Source organism: Kogia breviceps, chromosome 11, assembly GCF_026419965.1.
Source record: "Kogia breviceps isolate mKogBre1 chromosome 11, mKogBre1 haplotype 1, whole genome shotgun sequence".
Lineage (NCBI taxonomy): Eukaryota > Metazoa > Chordata > Mammalia > Artiodactyla > Physeteridae > Kogia > Kogia breviceps.
Genome location: NC_081320.1, coordinates 18,159,913 through 18,187,035, shown reverse-complemented (window position 1 = coordinate 18,187,035; position 27,123 = coordinate 18,159,913). Strand labels below are relative to the sequence as shown.

The 27,123-nt window shown below is 39.0% G+C and overlaps 1 protein-coding gene across 2 annotated transcripts in view; it reads left to right on the top strand.

Moving 5' to 3' along the window:
- The window catches only part of CTNNA2 (catenin alpha 2), a 1,184,370-nt gene that overhangs the window by 949,798 nt on the left and 207,449 nt on the right, over positions 1 to 27,123 (top strand). For both annotated transcript variants that reach the window (XM_067007311.1, XM_059079035.2), the window contains exon 9: positions 7,925 to 8,077. In XM_067007311.1, coding sequence (XP_066863412.1) covers positions 7,925 to 8,077 — 153 coding nt within the window. The remainder of the gene's footprint in view (positions 1 to 7,924; positions 8,078 to 27,123) is intronic.

Genomic DNA, 27,123 nt, shown 5'->3' with positions numbered 1-27,123 from the left:
TTTTTTTTTTCTTTACAGACTCATAAAGCCCCAGAAAGTCACAGAGTCTCATAGTGAGTATACAGGAGGTCCCTTTCAGCTTCTGGAATGGGGATTCATTAGGACTCAGCATCACTTCTGCCTCTGGAGGGACAACTTACTCCCTCTTGGGGTATCCATCTGCCCCTGGGTCTGTTTCCCATCCTCTCTACTGGGGTTTTCTTGTTTTTTTTTTCTTTTTTTCTTTTATTATCCTGGGGGAGTCTTCTAGAATTCTTCATGCACTTCACTCATCATCCAGAAAGCTGGATCACATATGTTCCTGGAATTTTATGCACCATCAGTGTCTATATACCTTTGCTTTCAGTCAATAATGTATGCAAAGCTGGAAAAATTTAGACAAAGGAGAGGTTTCTTATACTAGTAGTTCAGAGTGTGAACTCTGGGGCCAGCCTGGGTTCAATTCCTGCCACTGCCACTTATCAGCCGTGTGAATGTGGACAAGTAACATTCAATTGCCTCAATTTCCTCACCTATAAAATGGAGAAAATAGTACCCCAGGTCTTTTCAGAGAAATAAACGAGTTATTCCAAGCATTTAGAACAGTGTCTGACACAAAATAAGCATTAAAGTCTGCTAATATGACACACTAATTTTCCCCAATCCTTTCCTGCTCCCTTTTTGCCACCTTTTCTCCATGGCCCACTGCTGCAATCTGCTTCTGCCTTCTGTGTGCACCCTCCATTCTGCCAATCTCTCTTTTGCTTCCTTGTATTGACTCCAGCGATTATGGGCTCTATGTTCTGCTAACATTTTTACCAGCACTAAGGAAAGCTGCTGTACATGTTGGATTGAGGCCATCTGGAGATCCATGATGACCCAGCACTCCCTGGGATCCTAAGGCAATATTTCATTCTCTCTTCCCATGAAAGCAATTGTCCTTGCCTACTGTGGAGTAAGAAGGGGACTTTGGTACGGTGCTGTGCATACTGGGACAGAAAATGGAGCCAGCAGAAGGAGCCAAGTACCTGCTGCTATTCTTCAGGATGATCCCTGACCAATCCTTCCCTGTCCTAGTCCCATGACTTGTCTTTTCAGTACAATTTCAAACTAAATAATTTGTTAAATCTATAAAAATAAGAAATTGCAGCTGTGATGTTTTTAAGAACAGCCCAGAGCTTATAATTGTACACGTAGAGCAGACTACTGTTAATCCAGTGCTTTTGGCCAAAGAACTGAGTTAGAATGACACCAACTAGTCAACTGATTGATCAGAAACTTATTTTGATGGTGTGTCCCCCCCAAAATGGTTCAGTGACCACAAAAACTTATTCTAGTTTAATATGTATATTATCAGTCATCTATTGTCACAATGGTGCAGTATAATATCTCAATGGCATGCAGAAATAGCCTTTGTTGCTCAGTAGTCTAGGGTGGTCACCTTAGTCAAACCTTCTCATGTGTATGGGCTCAGTTGCTTTTCACTGACCTAACATGGTCTTGGTGGGAATGACTGAAGCGACTTAGTTCTATTCCACATGTTTGTCTCCCTCCTCCTGGGACAAGCAGTCTAGCCTAGGCATGTCCTACTCATGAGAATGGCAGAGAACTAAACCAAGCAAGTCCACTAGATCAAGCAAAGTCACCCCTGCATTCATCATAATGGTCAACATCCATTGACCCTAAGCATGCCACATGGCCCAGCCCAGAGCCAGAGAAGGCAGACAATATAGAGTTACATGGCAATGGGCTTGGGTAGAGGAGAGTGAAGAATAGGGCCATTCATATAACAAATCTACTACAGTTATCTACTCAGTGCTTTTTTACTCCATCAGCAAGATATGTATCAACTGTTATCTTGACTGCATCAGCACTCCTAGAGGAGAAATCTAGAGGGCATGGACTGTTTATCTGACTAAACTAAACCATCATGTGTTTGTTATTTAGGGCCATGCACATTCGTGTTTCTAATGATGACAGTTGTGCTTTGAATTGATCCAGTAGGGCCTGAACTGGGGAGAGGGGTATATGGAGAAAAGCATGAAGCCTGATGAACTGTTCTTCTTTTTTCTTTTTTTTTTAAAGAAGTAATTGGTTTCATTAAGGAAAGAAGCTAGTATCCCAATTAAAATGATTTTGCTTCACAGAAGATAGTGCCATCAGGATAATGAATAGAATGACCAAAGGATTTTATGTGTTTCTCATAAAGAAAACAAAATAAAGGGGAAAAAAATGATTATTCTCTAAGTGCTCTTGCACAAGCTTCATACATATGCCTCTGCTCCCCCAACAGCTGCCCCCACCCCCATCCCAAACTGTGAGCAGTACTGTCATTACCAGTGCACTGTGTGCATTGGCAGCACCTTAGCTTATTAAAGAGGTTTTGGGTGGATTACTGCACTGACTGATTACCTTAATTGACCTTCAGACTGGCTAAAATTTGCCTGACTTAATGAGGCTTGATTCTTGTCAAGCCCCTAGGGCTAGATGGCTCCTGGCCCAGACACTTTGTTGTTTTGATTTTTCATTTTTAATAACAATTACACCCCAAAGCTTAAGGAAATATGGCAAAATATGTCAGTGGTTGTGAAAAGCCCAGAGCAGCTGTATCCATGGAAAGATTTAAGGTTCAAAGTTTTGAGCCCATTTAAAATCACCTTCTACCCTGAATTTCACCTTGATTGGTGTATCTTACATCACTGTAGTGAGGTGAATACTATTATTCTTAACAAGATTTTTCTAAATATCTGTCCCAATGACAAGACATGTTAAAACAATCAGCCATTTGTGAAATATCATGAGCCCAGCCTAGATTTGGGTGTTAACTCTTATTTCTGAAAATCAAGATGGCACTGGATTGTCAGATGCTTGGAGACAATTCTACCTAAAGGTTGGCATGCAAAAACACTTAAATTGCAGGTGGGATTCAGCAAAGAAAGAAAGCTTTCCTTCTGTAGAAGAAATAGGATTTATTGGCTTTAGGTATCTGGAACACTGTCCTAAGAAGGATTATGAAATGGTATTTGAGCTCAGAATAAAAGAACACTGGGATTGATTAGTCGTGTCTGGGGTAGGCATAGAAAGGAAAGGTGGTAGTATACTTGCCATTCCTGTCCCAGACCATAGTTTCTGATATTGTTCCTTACAGACAACCCTTCACCTTTAATTTTTTCCTATAAATGTATTTATTTTTTCCACCTTCCACCCATGCTTGAGTACCTGAATTATTGTTCTACCAGATCTATTCTTTACTGGCCATGTTTTGGTTTTGAGTCAGCATCTGAATTCCTTTCCTATGTTTGGGGAATTCCTCATTGTTTGAATTTTGGTATATAAGAAGCTAAAATGGCCAGAACACTTGTTTTTACAAAATGCTTTCCTCCCAACACCTTCCTCCTTCACCCTTGCAACTAGATGTTTACACATGACCCAGAGTTTGGGTCTGTATTTCACTCAGATAAAAATCAGGTTCATTTGCCTAAGACTTTGCATCAGAAGCTAATGACATAAAGACACAGTGTCCTAACAGTTTTTAAAAATGAATTTATTTATCTTTTAATTTTATTTTTGGCTGTGTTGGGTCTTTGTTGCTGCATGCAGGCTTTCTCTAGTTGCAGGGAGCAGGGGCTACTTTTCATTGTGGTGTGCGTATTCTTATTGTGGTGGCTTCTCTTGTTGTGGCACATGGGCTCTAGGCACATGGAATTCAGTAGTTGTGGCGCGTGGATCAGTAGTTGTGGCTCACAGGCTCTAGAGCGCAGGCTCAGTAGTTGTGGCACATGGATTTAGTTGCCCCGTGACATGTGGGATCTTCCCAGACCAGGGGTCCAACCCTTCCCCCCCCCCCCCCCCCCCCCCCCGGCACTGGCAGGTGGATTCTTAACCACTGCGCCACCAGGGAAACCCTGTCCTAACATTTTTGAATTCTGTTCTTTCTTTCAACTAACAGGAGAGCTTTTCTGCTTAAACCTTCCAAAATCAGTTTCTAATGCTTGCAACTAAGAACTTACTGATACAATAGGTCTTCTAGGACCTATTGTGCATAGGAATCACCTAGGCTTTTTATTAAAATGCAGATTCTGATTGAAATGGAGGTCTGGGATGGGCCTGAGGCTTGCTTTTGTAACAAACTCCCAGGAAATGGCAATGATACTAGCCTGGGGCCCACCTTTTAAGTAGGAAGAATCAAGGGAAGCAAAGGAAGCCTGAAAGAAGACAGAATTGGCAGGAAATAAAAGAGATCTGTTTCAATGGGTTCTAGTTAAGTTAGAACAGACCAACTACTATAACTAATAGACTTCAAAATGTGCAACAGCTCCAACAAAATAGAATTGCATTCTTAATCATGTAACAATACTGGGCCAGTGACAGAACACTGGGAAGCTCTCCTCCATGCATTCAGGTGTAGGTTGATTGGGGGGAACAGGGGTTGTACACCATCTTCAATTCATGGCTTCCCAGGTCACCTTGGGGTCATGTCTGTATTCCATCTAGATAAAATTGGAAAAGTGTGCATGAGAAATGTTTCTTTTATTTTTGGAAATTTTTAATTATAAAATGAAGCATAGATATAGAAATCCACACACAATAAACATTATCATTATGCAAACACTCTTGTAACCACTACCCAGGTCAAGAAATAGACTTTGCCAGCCTCTGTAGAAACTCCTTTTATATTTCCTGCCTCACTCAAAAAGCAACATTATCCTGACTTTGAGAATGCTCACTTCCTTGTATTCCTTTGTGGTTTTATCACTCTGATATGCAACTTCAGATGATATAATTTAGGTTTGCCCACGTTTGGGGATTTATTTTTTAGTCTTTTAATCTGTTGCATCCCCTTCCATCTCTTTCTTTTGCTTATAATCTATGTGTTGGGGGACCCGGATGGTTTGTACTGTAAGGTTTCCGGAGTTTGCATTTAGCTGAATAGATATGTGTGATGCAGTCCCATATGTTATTCTGTCTTCTGTATTTTGTGTAAATCACCAAGGGGATCCAGAGATTCTACCATGTTCAGGTTTGATCCCTTTGGCATCACCATACTTGGGATTGTGCTGTTTCATCAGAAGGCACATAATGTCTGGTTCTCTCTTTTTTTAAATTAAAGTATAGTTGATATACAATATTATATAAGTTACAGGTGTACAATATAGTGATTCACAATTCTTAAATTGTTGTATCTTTTTTGTGATATTTTCAACCACTATCGTTCATTGTCTGATGTCTTAATTCATTAAAGGTTGCAAAATGGTGATATTCTATCATTTTGTCTTCATTTATTAAGTGGACTAAATTTATAGACAGCCATTTTCCTCGTTACAAAGAATTTCAGTTCATGTAGGAAAGGCAAGATGTATTCTTGATTCTTCCAAGATAAATGAATTGGTTCTTTGTCTTCCTCTGAAGGTGACCAATTAATTATTATTATTTTTTAGTCATTATAAACTCATTAAATATATTTGATAGGTTTCATGCCACTGGAATTTTTATTCTTTGTGATGTTTAAATTGTCTAGTCTTTAGCCAAGTGGGAGCCTCCTGAGTTATTTTTTACATGACCCTAGTAGTCTTTGATCTCTCTTTGCTGTCTGGTATAATAAGATATTTCAGGCTATTTGTATATTTCTAGCCTCAAAGAAATTGGAATCAACCATTTCTCTAAGAAGTCCTAGTTTGGTTTAGGGGAAAATTGTATTTCAAGATGTTCATTGCTACTGTGCTGGCCATTGTTCTTAGACCTTTTCATTGGACAAAACTTGGAAATTGTGTGTGTGTGTGTGTGTGTGTGTGTGTGTGTGTGTGTGTGTGTGTGTTTTCACTTTAAAATCTCATGTGTTCATACTGATATTTCTACTTCCGATCTAGGACTATAGGGTTTTTCCTTAACCTCTTCTATATTACATCATCTTTCTTCCGCACCAACACTTCTGGTTAGCAAGAACACAGGAGATGAGAAATAAACTTTCATAACTGTTTGCTTTATTTTACCTTGAAACACAATAGTGTTAGAATAGCAATCTTCATACTACCATTATAATTAAAATTACATAAGATAGTTAAAATCTTTTCACAAAAAAGATCCTATTCCCTTTCTCTTTTTATTTTTACCTCTTCATTGCCAGAGCATACATCCATTTTATATTATACTCTCTCCCATTTGACTATCCTATATTCTTAGTTCTATAAATGTGTTTATATTGAATGCTCACTGCCAGTACTTATGTTTTTCTAGATATTATGTTTATGTTTTTCTAGTTATTTTGCCAGGTAAAGTTCGTTCTCTAACAGATTCCCTAAGTCACATAGGAACAATATTTTCTGAGTTCTTGCATGTTGATCAAATTTGGTCTGTGGCTTATATCCTTGAAAGTCAGTTTTGCTGGTTATAAAATTCTTAGCTCACATTTTCTTCCCTTGAGTATCTTACATATAATATTTCATTTTCTTCTGGCAAATCTTTGCTGTTGAAAAGTCTGGTGATTATCTGATTTTCTTTCCTTTATAAGTCACATGCTGTATTTGCCTAAGTACATAAGGATTTGCCCCTTTTTTCTTTAGAATACAGTTTTCTTTGTTGATAGTATAGATCACTCTTCTCAAGTACATGATATGCTTTTTCAGAAAATAGTTTATATATATATAATACACATTTCTATATAGAGTATATATTTCTACATTAAATGTAGAAAGAATATAATTTATATATTTTAAAATAATTATATAAAATAAATATGTAAGTGATTATATTTATATAATAAAACTTTATTTGAAAATTTTATATATAGAGAGAGGAAAATTCATGAATTATATTTTTTAGTATTCTTTCTGTTTTCTTGCTTTGATTTTCTTCTTTAGGGACCTCTAGTAGCCATAAATGGAATTTTCTTTGCCTATCTTCAATATTTGTCACCTTTTCTCAAATTTTTAAAATCTCTTTTTTAAAAATTTATTTTGGGTAAAAATTTTTCCTTCTTTTCTCTTTTTATTTCTCTTGAGGCATTTGCTATTGTGTTTATTCATTCTTGTTTAGTCTTCAAATGATTTTTCTTTTATTTATAATTCTTTTCTGAATTCCTTTCCTATGTTTGGGGAATTCCTCATTGTTTGAATTTTGGTATATAATTCTTTCTGGAGCACAGCAACTATATCATCATGGCACCTGGGCAAACACATTTTTGATATTTCATGTTTCCACTTCCATTAAATACACACAAAGGATCTGTAAAGGGTAGGAGACTGCAGAGCGGTAAGGTTTTAGGGTGACTTCAAGGCCCAGTTCACCTAAAGTTTTCCCCACCTGTTGAATGATACCTAGATTTCTCCTTTTTCTAAAGAGCCCAAGTTTTTGAGCTGAATCAAGATTCAAAACCTGAAGGGAGACATTTGGCCAATGAAGGATGAGAGCAGAACTTTGATAAGGAGAGCCTATAATGTATTGAGCTACAGGCCATGCGTAGGTCTACTTTCAAGTTGACCTACAATACAGCTAATTCAGAATCACTCATCAGTCATATCTCTTTGCCTTCCTTTGATGTGATAAGCACCAGCAAGATTAAAAAGAGAGTTGGGGGCTTCCCTGGTGGCGCAGTGGGTGGGAGTCTGCCTGCCGATGCAGGGGACATGGGTTCCGTGCCCTGGTCCGGGAAGATCCCACATGCCGCGGAGCGGCTGGGCCCGTGAGCCATGGCTGCTGAGCCTGCGCGTCTGGAGCCTGTGCTCCACAACGGGAGAGGCCACAACAGTGAGAGGCCCGCGTACCGCAAAAAAAAAAAAAATATATATATATATATATATGTTGGAACATTATGCCTGTGGACAATGAGAACTGGGACTTTAGTAAAACTATTTCCAGGCAGTGATATAATTCATATGGCTAAATGAGTAATACACTCAAATAGACAATTCCTCTGTTCCTTAATTGTGTGTTTCTGTTTTCACTGTAGCTTCGGAAAGCAGTGATGGATCACATATCTGATTCTTTCTTGGAAACCAACGTCCCTTTGCTAGTTCTCATTGAGGCTGCAAAAAGTGGGAATGAGAAGGAAGTGAAGGAATACGCCCAGGTTTTCCGCGAGCATGCCAACAAGCTGGTAGAGGTAAGTCAAGAGACGCCCAAGACTAGAATTTATCAGTGGTTTTAATCTCTACATGTCTCTTGGAATTTCAACAGGCCGTCCTTCTATGGTTTTCCTGGATCTTTCTTTTATTTTCTGTTGACTCCATCCCTTGCAAAGGAAACAGGTTTTCAGTAATCTCTCCTCTTTCTATGAGACAATTCTAAACGTGTTCTGAAACATGTCTGCTAATTTTCCTGAACAATAAGCAGAGGCTGAAACAGGAGCAATAGAAAGGACCCTCCAAAGTGCTGAAGACAGGTTTGATTAGAGGGAATAGAATTAAAATTGCCAAAAGGAGATTTAAACACTGTTCCCTTTTCGTCCCCATCTCCACTCCACCCACCTAAGCCTGGATTAGCTGGCCACATTATGAACATGTAAAAATCAGTCCCCCCTCCCTGTAAGAGATGTCTGAACTCCTGGTGAAGGATCTTGGGGCAGTAGTAGGAGTGTAAGTTGAGGTCCTAAGTATATTCTCTGTGTTAGAGACATCTGTGGGAATTGCTTTATAAATGCAAAATTGTGCTGTGTGATTTTGAGAAAAATATTGTTCAAGGGAAACAAAATAAAAGTGAAATGTTAACCAGACTGCCTAAATCTAGGAGTTGAAAACCAACAGCTTGGCAAAGGTTGGATTGAGTGATGTGGGGCTACATAGAAAAGAGAGATGTTGAACAGGAAATGTGTGTGATAGAGAAAAAGAGTCAAGGAGGGCAAAAGGGTCCTGGCAAATTTAGGGAATGGTTATCAGAGCCAGGTTAAAACTTTTTCAGGGTCTGAGTACTTAGAAACAACAGCAAAAACAGCAACAAAAACGTCTGGTATAGCCCCACTGTAACTCAAAAATAAAATAAAAATACTCAAAACTGAAGACAAGTTAAATGCAAGCTAAAAATTAAATAAGTTACTTTTTGTTTTCTTTGGATGGCAAAATTAAATTCTGAATAAGTTCATCAAATATGAAATGCTCTCCATTTTTCTTGCAGTGAGTGATGGGGTTGTGTTCCAGTTTAATTGTGCCCTAAGCATGTGCTTGGTTCACTCTTTGGTTAATCCAGCACTGCTGTCGCTTCTGGGGCTGAACACTCAGCCTGCAGGAAGTCCTACATCAAGCCTAGAGGAGGCCCCTGGTCCTCTAGGACACAGGTTGAGCTATCACCCATGACAGCAGTTGGCAAGCTTAACATGCAAAAGCTGAAACTACTAAAATAAAACACTTGAACTTCCTACCATAGCTCCAGTGTCTTGAGGTGACACCAGACTAGAGCTAAAGATAGGGTCATACTTATAATATCAAGACAGTCTTTCTGGCTCTGTCCCCACGGATGGGCCAAGCACCCCATTAGTCTTCACATTCCACACACAAATTCCAAGCTCCAAATTGGCCATTGAAGAATCCAGAGTCTTTCCAAGGTTACCTTGGAAGTTCTGGCCCCTTCTGTTACTTTGAGAAAGATCAGGTAAAGAAGGAGAAAAAGGGGTAGAAGGATACAGAGAGGAAGAGGAGGAAAGAAAGAATGCTGAATGAGTGCTACAAAAGTTCAAAATATTTGTATGTAATAAATAACAATATTAACCTACAGATACATCATCCCATATATATAATCACAGTATTTACATGATAACTGCAGAATTTATAGAGAATGTTAATTCATAGTGTCATAGGCATTAAGGATGAAGAAAAGGACCATGACTTCAAAGTTATATGATAAACATCTACTTTCAGTCCTGTCAGTGTCTTTCTGTAATTCTGCGTGTAACCTCATTTGTAGATGATGTTTGAAGTTCAAACTTGATGCCCTGTGTAAATGTGAGGCCAGGACCAAGTAGCCCACTCATCTACTCTTTCTCCCTTCTCCTGTGATAGACCCTGGACACACCCACCATTTCCCCTCATCCCATCTGTAGGTTTCACTGAAGGGGTATCCAGCCACCCTGGGTGACCCTTGATCCACAGCTTGTGCCAGAAGCAGCAGCTTCATGTCATTCAGACTCCACATTTCAGACCGTTGCTGATTTGCTTCCCTTAGTTGTTCCTTTCCTTCCCCCTGTGTGGTCACTGCAGCAGCATTTTAGAATTTCTTGATGCCCAGGAGGTGCCATGGCTAGGGTATGCACTGGCCTCTGTTTGATTAGAGGTGAGCAGGAATTGAAAACATTTCTGTAGCTTATGTACTTCAAACAAGTGCTTCATTGCTGATGTATACATGTAAGAAAACTTGAGTGCTGGGCTGAGAGTCACCATTTTTCCATTTTGAAAGTATCTGTATGGATTGGGCACTTTTCTGGGCCTTAGTTTCTGTGTCTATAATATGAAAAATTTGGTTGATATTGATTTTCATACCCATTAACTTGATAAATTCACTTACTAATGCCAAATTTTGACTGTAGCCTTTAGGATTTTCTGTATACACAATCATGTTGTCTGAAAATTATGACAGTTGTATTTTTTTTTTCCAGTCCTTGTATCTTGTTTATTCCTTGCATTATTGCACTAGCCAGATGTTCAGATTGATATTGTGGTAATAGATATTTCTGTTACTTTTAGATCACAGTGATAACATTTAAATATTTTACCATTAATTATATTGATCTAGATTTCTTGCAAATACTTTCAGTAGATTAATTTAGTTGTCTTCTGTTATTCCTTCACTAAGATTTTAAAAAATCATGAATATGTATAAAACAAAATTTCTGCACATTTTGAGACAGTTGTATGATTTTTGTCTCCTTTATTCTCCTTCAGAGGTATCAAAATTATGCTTTCCCTCAAAAAATGAATAAGAAATTATTCCATCTTTCTGTTTTCTGGAAGTGAATTAATGTGTAAGAGTGGCATTATGTATTTTTGAAATATTTGGAGGAATTTACTGATATAGCAATCTGAGCCTGGGTGTTTATTTGAGGGAGATTTTTTAAAGTACAGATTCATTTTTTTAAAATCTAAGTCTATTTAAATATTCTATTTCCTTTTGGGTCAGCTTTGGTAAGTTGTATTCTAGGAATTTATTTTAATTTAATTTTGTAAGTTTTCAGCATAAAATTGCCCATGTCTTCTAATTTTTTTTAATGTGTGAGAATTTACACTACTCTTTCTTTCTGTCTTTCTTTCATTCCTCATATGGCCAATTGGTGTCTTCTCTTTTTTTAAATTGATTAGTTTTGTAAGAGTTTGATCAATTTAATAATCTTTTCTAAAACACAGCTTTCAGCTTTGTAGATTTTGTTTTTCTTTAAATTTTATTTATGCTCCAATCTTTGTATTTCTTTTTTCTGCTTTATTCTGGTATAACTTACTGTTCTTTTTCTAACTTTTTGAAATGGATAATCATACCATTGATTTTTAGCCCTTCTTATTTAATAATATGTGCATTTAAGGCTATAAGTTTCTTCCTAAGCTATACTTACATCTGGTTATTTTCTACTAACCTAATTATAAGCTCACTCATCTGTGTCCAATATGCTTAAAACTGTTCTACTGAGTTCAATTTTTATTTAAGAATTTCTAGTTGATTCATTTTTTTTTAATGATTCCAGTTCTCTGGTATAATTCATTATCAGGTCATCTCCTTTAAAAAAATACATTAATCAGAGTTATTTTAAAAATCCAAGTCAAAGAACTCCAATATTTGGATCAATTTTGTTTCTGTTTTGTGGTTGCCCCACAGAGGCAACTTTCCCTGCCCCCCAAAATCAGCTTGGATTTCAAGACTGATGATGCAACAGCAGTCACCAAGAGGGTATGAACAGCTCTATTACTCACATAATGGGACTTTCTAGGGAGAGCAGAGCAGGTGCCCAAGCCAGTTCACAGTGGCTTCAGCAAAGAGAAGAACAAGTGCTTTTGGTCTTTATCAGGCTGTGAGGCTGGAGTCAAGATTTCCACGGAGGGGCTGGATCTTGAATGTTTCTTCAAATTTCCCTACTGGCATCAAAAAAAAGTTTGGTTTTCCTATCAGTTTGCCCAGTTGTGGAGCAAGAGGGAAGGGGAGAAGAGTGAGACTTAAACACTGTCAGCAGTCAAATATTCAAAATAGAGTTAAGACTCTTAATTATAATTCACCTCTGATGTTTACCTGATGACTGGAATGTGCCATGTTTCATTTAATTGAATATGTACTTGTTTATGGAGCCATATGGAGCCTTATGAGGCTTTCAAAATGGAGACTTTATTATGGTGACTGCTTTTATTATTTGATTTTATCTTGATTATTATTATTATTTATTTTTAGTACACTGGGTAATTTTTGATTGAATGGCAAACATGCTTATGAAAAAATATAGAGGGTCTGTGTCTTCATCTGTTCAGGCTGCTGTAACAAAGTACCACAAACTCGATGGCCTGTAAAACCAGAAATATATTTCTCACAGTTCTGGAGGCCGGGAAATCCAAGATCAAGGCCCCAGAATAGATGTATTTTGGTGAAGGCCCTCTTCCTGGTTCATAGCTGGCAACTTCTTACTGTGTTCTCACATGGTGGAAGGGGAAAGGGATCTCTGTGGGGTCCCTTTTATACACTATCTGGAGAAAAACATGGTATGAAAGGATACATGTACCCCAGTGTTCATTGCAACACTGTTTACAGTAGCCAAGACATGGAAGCCACCTAAATGTCCATTGACAGATGAATGGATAAAGAACATGTGGTACATATATATATATATATATATATATATAATGAAATATTACTCAGCCATTAAAAAGAGTGAAATAATGCCATTTGCAGCAACATGGATGAACCTGGATATTGTCATACAGAGTGAAGTAAGTCAGACAGAGAAAGAGAAATATTGTATGATATCGCTTACATGCAGAATCGAAAAAGAAATGATACACATGAACTTATTTACAAAACAGAAACAGACTCACAGACTTAGAGAATGAACTTATGATTACCAGTGGGGAAGGGTAGGGGGAAGGGATACTTAGGGAGTTTGGGATTGACATGTACACACTGCTGTATTTAAAATGGATAACCAACAAGAACCTACTGTATAACACAGGGACCTCTGCTCAATGTTATGTAGCAGCCTGGGTGGGAGGGGAGTTTGGGGAAGAGTGGATACGTACGTATGTCAGGGTCGTTTTGCTGTGTGCTTGAAACTATCACAACATTGTTAATAGTCTATACTCCAATATAAAATAAAAAGTTAAAAAAATAAGAACAGTAATCTCATTCATAAAGATTCCACTTTCAAGACCTACGAAGCTCCCAAGACCTCACCTCCTAATACCATCACAGTGGGCATTAGGATTCAATGTATGAATACTGGGGGGACACAAACATTCAGACCATAGCAGTCTAGATAATGTTTTCTTTATCCAGGGAGAATTCTTCCTGTCATCTGAAGGGCAGCAGAGAGGCAAACCATCTCAATTCATTCAAGTGAAGTGAATTGAGGATAGTCTATAGTCCTTCTGAGGGCTAGTCTACCTTTCATTTTCCCTAGTACTATGGAATTGTCTTCCCAGATGCCAACAGAGAATCAGATGTATTATTTAGTACCCCACCTCATCTGTGAAGCATTTACTCCAATTTTTGTTTTCCCATCGTCATGATTTGCTTTTTGTATGCCTCCAATGTGCTTCTTGACTGTTGCTGTTGTAACAATAGACAAAAACTGTGGAAGAAAACTTGCAGTAAAGGGCCAGTCTTTGAATCTCTCTTCTCTATGGGACTTTAGCTCCTAGCCTTTGCTCCTATGGCTGTCCTGGACTCCAGTATTTGCCTCCCTGGCCCTAAGAGATTGCTGAAATCTATAAAGAATTATCTTCCTCTCAGCAGCTACCTTCTACCTGACATCTCAGTTTTTCTTTCCATACTAAGAATTAGCAAATCCCTGGGAAGAAAAGTGAAATGCAGAAGATTGGGTCCCCCTCAACAAGCATCTCTTTTTGATCTAGTCTAAGTTTTAACTCCTTTGGCTATTGTCCCATACTTTCAAGGAAATTATTTTTATTCTGCATTTCTAGTTGTTCTCAGCAGGAAAGTGGGTCTCTTACTGGCTTCTCCTTCATGGCTGGAAGTGGAAATCCCTGAGAGAGCTGGGTTAGATAAATCTGTGGGGTGTTTTTTGGTTGCTGTTAATATTTTTAGTCAGAGATTTCTTTATTCAATAAAATACCATACCTCAAATAAATATATAATCAATACAACCAGTTCCGACTAAATTGAAATCTCTGTGCCTTGCCCACTTCCTACAATTGCTTCACTTCAAGGGTCTGCTCGCACCAAACACAACCTCACAATCCTTCCAGAACACATTTTATCCCCGTTTGGGAACTTCTAATGGATCTCTAAATTGCCATTAATGTAAATCATATAGGTATTATATATCAGATACTTTTGAATGAAGAGTGCATGAATACATGGAATTATCCATCTATAAATTAATGATGGCAGTTTTAGTCCTTTCACTATAGAGTTTCATTATTTTATGTTCAGTGTTCCACCTATTTTTATGGGGTTTTTTCTTATATTTGTGTGCCATTTTCTACCAGTTTGGTATTTGCTATTCAGAGGTTAATGCGATGAAGTAAATGGAAGGTATCAAGCCTATTGTATAATGTTATAGTTTTAGAAAATCTTCAACCAAGATAGTTTAAGTGAAAATAAAATATTTGCAAAACATGAATAGGAAAAAATAATTTGAAGTTTCATAATTGCCTGAACAAGTGAAATTTGAAGGTTTTTTCCACACAGCGTTTGTAACATTTAATAAAGACTAGGTAAATTTGCACCAGAGTTTGTTGATTAAGAGAATTTAACAGGTCAACAATGATGCTTTGTGAACTATAGTATCAGCCACTATAGGAAATACCACCAGTAGAACTAAATTTTTAAAAATTTTAGTCACTCTTCTTCATCTCCAGAATGCAGATAACTCATCTCCTCCGAGGGTGAGCTCAGGGCTTCAGGGTGGGGCCGACTCTAAGGGTGTGCGGAGCTGATCAGAGAACACCTGCTGTACCACATTCCCAAGCCTTCTGGAGAAATGCAATGCAAATTATGGAAACTCAGTACCAAAGTAACGTGGTCTCAGTAGGGGTGGAGTGGATGTAACGTGGGGGCAAAATATGCGCTGCAGCAAAGTAGTAAAAGTTAATCTGGAAAATGAGATGCAAAATCAATACAGCTGTTTTCAGAACCTCCAGATTGGAACATTTCTTCCATTGCTTTGCTCTCAGTCAATCTGCCTGCTCTTCTTTCTACTCCCCCATCTCTACCATAAAAGCCCCAGTGCAAGATGCATACTCTGTCGTCTGGGGAAATGCAATGCCCTCCCAACAGGACACTCTCCTCTGTCTGGTCCTCCTTCATCCCTTCTGCACACAGCAGACAGAGTGAACTTCTGAAAATGCAAATCAGACTGTACGATTTCCCTACCTGAGACCATTCAGTGATTTCCTCTTGTTCTCAGGTTAAAGACTAATATTTCAAGGAAGTCTGCAAGGCCTGCACGATCGGGCCCCCTCTTTAGCATCCACGCTCACCTTCCTGTCCTCTCCCACTTCCTACACAGCCTTGGCCACTCAGGCCACCTTCCGTTTGTTGAAAGTGATATGCCCCCTCCACCCTGGGCCTGTGCTTATGTTGTCCCTTTCCTGACAGGCTCCCCATTGCACCCCTTCCTCTTATTTCTAATTGTTCAGCTTTCAGTGGAAACATCACATCCCTAAGTGGGTTTAGTTCCTTGTGTTTTCACTCTCATGGAACCCTATTTACTTCAAAAAAGAACAACAACAAATATTTATTATCTCAAAGTTTTAAAAAAAATCTTTTTCCCAGCTTTGTTGAGATATAATTAACATACAGCACTGTGTACATGTTTTTGTTTTGCTTCTTCCTGTTTTATTCAGATATAATTGACATACAGCACTGTATGAGCTTAAGGTGCACAGCATAATGATTTAATATCCATACTTCCTGAAGTGATTATAACAAGTTAAGTGAACATCGATCATCTCATATAGATACACAATTAAAGAAACAGAAAACCAAATTTTTTTCTTGTGATGAGAACCCTATTTACTTTTGGTTTGCACACATCCAACTCTATGTCTGTATGCTGTTTCTCCTGCTAAACTATCAATTTCTTTAGGAAAAGGACCATGTCTAATTGATTCCTAACTCTACCAGCAGATAGCTGAGTGCCTAGTATACAGCAGGTATTCGATAAACAGATACTGCCTAAAGAATGAATGAAGTGGGCTTCCCTGGTGGCGCAGTGGTTGAGAATCCGCCTGCCGATGTAGGAGACGCGGGTTCGTGCCCTGGTCCGGGAAGATCCCACATGCCGCGGAGCAACTAAGCCCGTGAGCCATGGCCGCTAGGCCTGCGCGTCCGGAGCCTGTGCTCCACAACGGGAGAGGCCACAACAGTGAGAGGCCCGCATACCGCAAAAAAAAAAAAAAAAAAAAAAAAAAAAAAGAATGAATGAAGTAACAAGTGCAGCCAGGGCTATTACCAACACAGCTGCAAGACCCTAAACAGGTACCTCTTGGATCCATAAACAGTCATTGTGCTTATTTAATCCCCGAATGTACTACCCAGGAGGAATTGTGAATCTGAAAAGAACTAAAGCGGAGAACTTCCATTTCTCCTGAGTAGAAAGGCCTTGCTGTGTGGAGACCGAACACTGAACTAACTCTGTCAGGATGCTCGTGAGTTAATCCCTCTAACTTCGCTGTCATTTTGTCCCTGCATCTGCCTCATAAGTGTACAGTTGTCCTTATTCTTGGTTACAGAGGATGTGAGAGAGGGAGCTGGTTCTCTCTGCCAAACTGAAGTATGTCACTGAGGCCATAACAGTGATAAGCTACACAAGGGAATCTCGATTCTCTGCTTTATCCTGTTGACTTGGTTACTTCCGGTAGCAGCACTGCATGCAGGGTAGGAAGCCGCGTCTGTTAGAAAATGCAAGGTTTGAAAGTAAGGAACAAACCCTCATGTTCAAAATCACGAGTGCGATCATCAGGGAAGCACAGACTGCCTTAGTTTCAGCCTTGAGTAAATTGCTTTTTTCAATCAGCCCCTCTCAACTTTCACAGAGATTCATTCAGCCACAAATGTTTACTGGGTGGTTACCATGTGCTGACAGTTGCTGGCAATATAAGCGTGAACCAAACAGATACACTTTCTGCTCTCCTGGGGAGTACATTCAGGTGGGAAAGACAGATAGTGAGAGAAATGTATAATATGTAAGGTGGGAGTCTGTGCTGTAGAGCAAATTAAAGCAGCGTAGAGATAGAGGGAGATAGAGAATGACGGAGGGCATGCGTGGTTGGAAAAGCCTCGTCTCCGAAGACCACTATTAAGCAGTGACCTGAAGGAAGTGAAGAACGTTCCAGATTGTGGACCAGAAAGGGAAGAGACCCCTAAGGCAGCAATGTGCTTGGCATGTTTTTTTTTTTTTTTTTTTTTTTTTTTTCAGTATGCGGGCCTCTCACTGTTGTGGCCTCTCCCGTTGCGGAGCACAGGCTCCGGACGCACAGGCTCAGCGGCCATGGCTCACGGGCTTAGTTGCTCCGTGGCATGTGGGATCTTCCCGGACCAGGGCACGAACCCGTGTCTCCTGCATCGGCAGGCGGATTCTCAACCACTGCGCCACCAGGGAAGCCCGCTTGGCATGTTTGATAAAGAAATGAAATTGAGTTATTTGTAGTGAGCTGGATGGTGGCAACCTTATGAAGTAGCCACTCCTTTTGACTCCATTCTATAGATGAGAAAACTGAGATTTCAGCAGGTTAAATATCACAATTTATTGCCCAATGTCACACAAATATAAAGAGGCAGAATTCACACACAAACCCAAGTGTCCCAAACTCCAGAGACCAAGCTGTCAACCGCTGTGCCTCACTGCCCCAAAGCTCTTGTCCAAGAGGTACATGTAGCCTAGTGTCCGATCCTTCATGTAAGTATTTAGTACAGTGCCTGATCCCAAAGTAATTGCTGGAAAATGTTAGCTGTTTCTGTGGTTCCTGTTGTATAGGGATTGAGTTCCGTATCTCTCAAATCACATTTCAGAGAAGAGCTATACTTGCTGCACACATCCCGGGGAATAGCACATATTACTGCAGAAGAATTCCTGTCCCCACTAGTGGAGTAGATCATCCAAGCTGCTTTTTGGTACTGCTATTGGGCTCACCCACTAGCTTCATGAATCTTCATCTGCACGGCCTGCATGGTCCATATCTGTTAAAATTACTAAGTGCCATGGACTTTTGAGGTTGATTTCAAATAGTGGATTCTAAGAGTACTAAATATTTCATGTCAAAAGTCTACTACACTGCTTGAGTTAACTGTTCACATAATATAAATACTTCCAGGTTGCATTTCAATCTGTCCAACGTGATCAAAATGCAAAGTGCAGGGCCATATTATGAAGTCTTTTTTAGATGAGAGAAGGACTATTAATTTACATGAAAATTTGCTTTGCTGGCATCTGGATAAAAACGTACCCCACCATGACCTACCCCTATAATTCACCTAATAGGTGAATTAAGTACACTTCTGAAGAAGCTTCCAGGAAAGAGAAGGCAATTAACTTTGTTGCCCATACCTGAGGAGAAGAGGAAAGGTACATAGCAACACTTGGCTTGTTCTCTCTGCTAGATATTATAGTATTGTCCACACCTTATCTCTTTTAATCCTCTTAACAAGTAAGTTCTTTAATCATCAATGTCATAATTTTGCAGATTAAGAAACTGAGACCCAAGGAAACTAAAATGTAGCCTGACCAAAATCATAGCTAATGGGTGAGCGATGAAGCCAGATTTCAGATGCCTTAGGGTCTGTGTTCCCTCTGCTAGCCCAAGCATGCTCCCTCCCTCCCTTCCTTCCTCCTTCCCCCACCTCTCTTTCTCTTTCTTTCTCTCTCTTCTCTCCTCTCTTTCTGTATATATTAAGATTTATATTTACATTTATATTTATTAGCCTTATACACTTCTTACCAGTTTACCTTCACCACAATAAAATCATAAGCCAGCGCTCTCTTCATGTTATTTTAGTCTACTGTCCAAAGTTGAGGAAGAGTAGTGTTGTGTATCAGAAAGATTCCAAGGCACCTGAGTTCTAAGCTGTCTTTGTGGTGCTGCCAGATCAGGCTTTAGAGGTTACATTCAGTGTTGCTTCTGCAGAGAAGCAAGGCATATTTGGTCTTTTGTTGTACTAAATAATTAGTTTTACTATTTCATCATCAACATGGGGAGTGACTGATCTCTATATGTATATGTCTGTTTTCCTCTGTGGTTTGTGTTTTCTATAACCCTTTGAAGGTATATATACTTTAGCCCAGCAAACTCACAAACTTCGCTGCATAGTATAACCTTACATCTGTAAGGTCACATCCCTTCGACGCAAAAATGAAAAACGAAGCCCCATTAAAAATGATGGGGTTTGTTCAAAAGCAAGAATTTTTAATTATCAAGGAAAAAAACCCTTTGATGCTCATGTTTTCGATCTTTGTTAGCTGTAAGGGTTATCATGTCAGAAAGCTCCCTAGCCAGCCTGAAGCCATAGTTTGAGAGGGATGGTGTGTTGGCATATTACTCTTCTGAACTAAAAACAAGTTTTCAGATGACCTTGGCTCCATCAGCTTTAGAAGGGGAGAGCGTTCAACTTCACAGAGCCCCATGACTGGCCTGAGGCTCAGTGTACGTGTACTTTGAACGCTTACCTTAAAAAACAACACTGGGTCTTTTGGACCTGATGACTGGGATTTTGTGGACGGTATAATGATCTACCCCTATTGCTGTGTGAATGAACAAATTGCTTTAATCCTCTGACCCTCAGATTTTGCATCTGGCACATCTTTGTTTAGGTGCTGTCCACCCCTGACATTCTGTACTCTAAGGACCTTGCCTGACTTCAGATTCTAGGAAAAGAGAAGACCCAAATAATTGTCTTGTTCTAGAATGCTTTTGTAGTGGACTGGAATTTGGGAACTACAAGGACAGGTCACTTCAGCGGCTTCCTGGTGCCCTTGTGCCTCACATGAACAGGGAACTGAAGCTTGGGGTATAGTTGGTGGCAAAGCTGTTCCAGACCATACAGTGACCAAAAATATAGATCCTGTCACTATTGTACTCCTGTAGCTTTTATCTGTGACTGACCCAATGTCAGAAAGACAGGCTTGAATGGGTCTTAATCACCTTGGTGATTATATATGTGAGAACCAAAGAGAATAGAGGTCAATCCTGCCATAGAGAAAAATCTACATATTAGCTAAATTATTAACTGAGATCATTTATTTATATGATTTAAGAGCTTCCATGTTTTTTTCTGCAAGCTCACTAGTACCTGCTGGTCAAGACAATTGTTGTGAATGGCACCCGTGGACTGGGTGGCAGACAGTGTGGCATTCTTTAGCACAGTCTCCAAAACATTCTCTGCTACTCACAGCCACTCTATTTTGTATGAGTGTGGGGGTCTGTATATTAGACTTGTGTACACGTTTTTTTGATCTAAAGAACAAAGATTTTCTCAATCATATGTCAAATACAATATGAGCATCTTTAGAAAAAAAAATTATGTTTTAATTGACCTTTAGTATAAAATCTAAGTAAAAACTGTCATAGAAATGCACCTCCCAAAATTTCCCCACTACCACTTCCAACCAGATTGTTGCCCTCAGCTTCTCCTATTTAGATGGTTGGAGCTGCCACAGAGTGTGAATTTCACACATCCAAGGTGCCTGGGAATCGAGTCAATATTTTCACATAATGCCAGTTGCCACCAAAATATAGTTACTTACTTAGACTGACAAGTTGTTATTTTTTTAGGCTAAAACAATAGGAGCCCATGACTTATCTTTCCTAAATGTTTTCTGGGAAGACTGAAAACACAAACACATATTTTTCCGAATCTCTAAAATATCCCAAGTGAATGATTCCCTTACCAAGTTTATGTGAAAGGATCCAAGACGTCAGAGCCACCATCTTCCCTCACCCACACAGCTTTTAAAATTTTGTTCTTATTTTAAATTTTCTGAAAGATTGGTTTATATCTTAATTTTAAAGCACAAGATGCTTTGATGGTTATGCCTGTAATGTAGGAGCAGAAATGCATTTCAGGCTGCCTGTGTGAAGTATAGGGCTGCACATTTCTGTAAAATGTCATGACAGTTTCTACATGGAACCTGAAGACTTGGAGGTTGTTAAAGGTAGTGGGGCAGCCGAGTTTCCTATGGATCAGTAGTTTTACAAACTAAAAATAGACAGTGATTTGACCTATCCCAATGCAGCACTCAGCTAAAGAGGCTGTTTGGATCCCCATAATCAAGTATCTCAAAAAGTCAAGTCTTTTCAAGTAGGGGCCTTCAAGTATTTCTGTTACACAGAGCTTTAAAAGAATACACTGGCAATTTACATTCAAATTGGTATTTTTTCTTGTGCCCATTTTATAAATGTGACACCAGGCAGGCATTTGTCCCCATCAGAGGACCTCTAACATCTTTGCCTCACACCCATTGGGGGAAAAGGCTTAGGTGGACCCACCACTACCCACTGGGGAGGGTGAATCATCCAGGTAAAGTCCAGAGTTGAGAAAGCCAAACTCTCATTTAATGGGGCAGTCAGGGATTAAGGACAGTTTCTTGCAGAGGAAACTGGAAACGCGGTCAGGAAGAGGGCAGACGCTGTGATTCAGGATGCCAAGTCAAGAAGAGAAGCTTAGGGAAGCAGGAGAAGCAAGACTGGCAATTTCTTGCTGGAGGAAATTGGGAAGAGGAAGGTCTGACAGGCAGGGAGGCAGGGAATCTGGTTGCCTCTGCTAACTGCTCTGCTGGTGTGGTTCTAATTCATAAGTTAGACCCTTACTGTTTCTCTGCCCTTGAATTTTGCCTTGAGGACCATTTTCCCCTTTCACTGACTGCACAGGCTCTGTCTAACCCATGTTATTTCTCCTTATGCTCCTCCTATCACCAGAAACCTTTCAAATGGGCATTCAATATATTTGTAGGTTTCAGTGCCTTGTATTTCCACAAATACTGGTTATATAATTGCCCATTATTTCTGATTGATTTTTTTGGGGAAAAAAAATCTAACATTCAATGAGTTTCCTTTGTTAGATTTTTTTCCCCTGGAATTTTGAGGGTGACAGTTGCCTTTCTCAAAATGAAAACAATTCATCCTTTGTCCCATTTGCTTAAATAGAGTTTTGGAGAAAGAGCTTTTACTCAAATACCATCAATAAATGGCTGCCTCAGAATGCTGAATAGTTTCTCACGGTCAAAAAGTACTAATGACATTTTGTGCAAGTGATTTTCTTGCCCTGCAAAGTCCAAGTCTAAATCCACAAAGAGAACATTGAAGCTACTTTTGCTTCAGCCTATCTTGGAGAACTTCAGTTCAGTAAGAAATGATTATTTTCATCAAAAGTTTTCCTAGAAGAAGGAAGTTGAGTGAGGTTTTCATTTTAGTTGCTTGTCAGTACCTAGGCACAATTACTTAAGTTATTAAGATAACAATAAGTTATTTTTCCACAGTAGCTTTCAAAGGAGTCAACTCTTGGCTGTTCAAAGAAAGTTACGATTTTGCGGAAATTCAATGCACTCTCAGCTGTTATGGTGGTGTACTTGAAGCTGTACTAGTGATTGCTTATTATTCTGGAGTAACATGGTGGATGATCAGGATTTTGAAAGAGCTGATCTCCTATGCATTGAATGAAATTTGGTACATGGGTAGAGATTATGAAGATCAAAATATTTAATAAAGAAAATATAACTGTTTTACAACAGGGTTTCTCAACCTCCTCCTGATTGACATTTTAGGTTCATAATTCTTTGCTCTGGGGGGCTGTCCTGTGCACTGTAGAATGTTTACCAGCATCCTTGGATTGTCCCCATTAGATGCCCGTAGCAGTACCCTGCCCCCAAGTAGTGACAACCAAAAATGGTACAGAAATTGCCAAAGATCCACTGGGGCACAAAATCGTCCCTACTTGAGAACACTCCTCTACAATCTTTAAATAAAATAAACATGTATATCATAAAACTTAAATTATGTGCACTCAGTGCCCCATACCTCATTGGTTTAATTTGTAACACACGTTACTTGATCTGAATAAAGTGACCAGATAATGGAAGAACTAAATGACGTTCTATTTCTTTATTGAAATTATCTGTGAAATTGCTGTTACTCAAAACTCACCAGTGTCTCTCCCCATAAGTAATTGGTGAAAACACCTTGTCTCCAAATTATTCCCCTATGATCTTTAATGTTTCCTAAATTCCCACTATTTAAAGAATGTCTTAACATTCTGAAACGACTTCCAGGAGGGGACGCTTAACCGTTGTTCAAATAGAAATATTTAATTAGGATTCTCACACTGTTTTTTTGTTTGTTTGTTTTTTAACCAGAGCAGTACTGAAACTAAGGCTCTGAGGAAGGAGGACAGGAGCAGGTATCAGAGAAGAGGGAAGGTAGATAATAACGCATTGGAAGAGATGTGTGCAAAAAAGAGAAAGGCAGATTCTAAAGTTCACCCTAATCACTGGTAAAGTTCTAGACCAGTTATTAAATGAGACCACAGGACAGACATCACACATGCTCAGTAAATGCTTATTAGTTGAGAGTTAAATTTGGGTTGGAATTCCTTGGATTGACCTCATCTCAACGTACCTTTGTAACCTGACTTTCTATTAATTTCTTAAGAAGAAAAAACAAACAAACAAAAAACACCCACCAAATTTTCCGGCCGTTAACAGCTTTCCTTAGTGTCCTGATATATCTCACACTTGTTTCCTCTGAGCCTAAGCACCTGCCATTTTCTCAGCTGGGAATGTCTTTCCCATTTCTCTGCCTAGTGATCTCTTTATTTTTTAGTGAAAAGGTAGGGAAAATGCAGGATAGTTTTCAAACAGTTAAGGGGAAATACGTGCTGTGGATCTAGTACATAGCCACATTCAAGGTGAGGTCAGAACACAAAGGCAGGAAGAATACCATCATCCGTAGGTCACTGTCACTGACTTTGGACAGACACCACTCCCCAGGGCATGTGGATACCTATTACAGAAAGCACAAGACCTCGCTGCTCAAAGTGTGGCCCCTGGACCAACAGCATCTTCCTTACCTGGGAGCTTGTTGGCAATGCAGAATCTCAGGCTCCACCCCTGACCTCAGTCTGCATTTTAAAAATATTCCCTGGTGAGTGCTATGACCTTCAAGTTTGTGCAGCTCTGGCGTAAAAGAAATCATTTTCTAGAGTGTGTCTCCATGAGATGCTCTCAGGAAAAATAGGAGTGTAGTATCAAATACATATGTGGGAATCTACTCATAGACATTTTTTAGAGAACTACAATGCTCACAGACACCGAAAAAGACACTTTGGAAATCCCAATTACAACCTCAGCCTTTGGGGGTTGGGGAGAGGCTTGAATTCCAGACATTTTACAATTCAGATTTGGTTAGAAAACAACTGAAGGGGCTGCCATGATGAAAGTAATGTTTTGTGTGATTACTCTGAATCAACCTTATTATTTTTTAATGCTAATATATGGATAAATTTTCAAATGTCATGGCAGTCGGCTTACTAAATACCGCTAGCTTACAAATTACCTTGTCAAAGGCAGTCCAGAAATGCATAATTACCATCAAGTCAATGCTTATTTCTCAATGCTTAGTCTAATTGTTTACTTAGTTGGCAAAAGTTTTTTCTGGCATTTATTCTAAATTTATTTGATAAAATGTGAACAATTCTAAGGTATAGGTACTGTATTAATTGCTAGGGCTGACATAAAATACCACAGACTGGGTGGCTGAAACAGCAGAAATTTATGTTCTCATAATTCTGGGGCCTGGAAGTTCAAGATCAAGGTGTTGGCAGGTTTGGTTTCTCCTGAGGCCTCTCTCCTCGAATTGCAGATGGCCGCCTTCTCCTTGTGTCCTCACATGGTCTTTCCTTTGTGTGTGCACATCTCTGGTGTTTCCTTGTGTGTCCAAATCCTTCTTCTTGTAAGGACAACATTCTTACAAGAGTCTGAGATACTAGGGCTAGGGCTTCAACATATGGATTTGGAGGCAGGGGCACAGTTCGGTTCATAAAAGATACCAATTGGCTTTCTTTATGAGAAAAAGAAGGCAGAAATATTTACTTTTATATGTCTGTTTTGAAGGATTTATGTTTTAATTTTCACCCATTGTTAAAGCCAATGATTGCCTATTTCAGAAATGAATTTTACAGTGGTCTCGTTCATCAGTAATAATTTTTTCTCTGACAGGGATTTTTACACATTAAAAAAATTCTCAAGCTTTCCAAGTATGTTACACAGAGAGCCTGACTTCATAAGGAAGTTCCTCAAACTTTTAAGTCTGTTTCAGGCTGGTATAGTCAGTCACTATCTCGTGGTATCCTTCATTCTATCCATTTCCTTATGTACCCAAAACAGATTTGTGTGAGATTTTCACTCTGCTATAATTTATTCACCAATGCCCATATTTTTTTCTTCCAGGATTCATCACTAACTTCTAATCCATAAAGCCATTGCGTGTTTTGTTTTTTTCCCATCATACATTTCTTGCTCCTCCATGACAAGGCACTCAACTTGCAACCTGAAAGACCTCTTTTGAAGATGTGCTCTCAACAGCTGAAAAACCACACAAGACCCTGTTTGCTAAAAGGGCTCAGATGTGGGTGAAGTGTGGTTATTATGCTGACCACTGCCTCCTGTGCTCCATTTGGGAATATTTCCTAGCCTGAGCAGCTGCTGTTCTCTGACTCAGGCTGTTACCACTGCCGCTTGAGGAATATGTATTTTTAAAATCTTTTCCTCTTTTGGATAATAAAATATTTACTGAAAATTATATGAGTAAACACAGTAGGGGTGGGAAGTGAGGACAATAATGGTATTGAATCCATCATGTAATTATGAGCTACGTTCTCCCAAGTCTAAATAATTCCTTGACTACTTTTGGGACCTTTGCCAGCCGCATGAACTGCATCCAGGGTATCTTATTATAGCTGGTGATTTACCCTAGCAACAAAGACAGTCAGGAGAATTTCATGATCAATTTATTTTTCATTTCTACCAATGAATGCTAATGTTAATTAGATATTTGCAAAAAAGGTAGAAGTCATATGAATAAATGAAGCATCATATGCAGCTGTACTTGACAACAATATCTACTGTTTGTATGGCATTTTAATATTTTAATATTTTATATATTTAGATTTTTCAAAAGCACTTTCATCAATATACATTTGATTCTGGAAAAAGCCCACTGAGAAAGACAAGGCAAATTGCTTTCCCAAGAGATGATACACTGCCAGTTGGTAACAGGCATGATTCCAGAGTCCAAACTTCCATCATCCTAATTTCAATTCCAATCAGCCAATATTAATTGACAGCCTACTACGTGCCAGACTCTGTTCTGAATATGTGAGATGTATCAGTAAACCAAGCAGAGATCTCTACCCTTGAGGAGTTAATTGTAATTAGAGAAGACAGACAATAAATGATAGACAAAATACATATGTAACTTATTTAACAATTAGAAGGTGGCAAGTACCATGGAAAAAGAAAATGTAATGCAGTATGGGAGATCAGGAGTAGGGGACTGCAATTTTAGAGTTGTCAGAAGAGGCTATGCTGAGAACTTGACATTTGGCAAAATCTGGAAAAAAAGTGATTTTGGTATTTAATAATTTATCCACTGTGCCTTCCTTGCACTTGGACATTTGTTGGAGCATAAAATTACCCAGACAGCCTGCAAATATTTTCTTAAATACATTAACAATCGTGGAGTGATTAAAAAGAACCATGGGCATTGGCCTTCACTTCTAAAAACTGACAGTGTGGGACTAAAAGAAAGCTAACCCTCTCCTCTTATGGAGTCCTGGTACACAGGAACTGGCAATGCCTTTTATTTTCTTCAACTTCATTGAGGAATAATTGACAAATATAATTGTATATATTTAAAGTGTACATGTGATGATTTGATATACATATACATTGTGGAATGATTACCAATACCAAGATAATGAACACAACCATCAACTTACACACTCACATAGTTAAATCTTTTT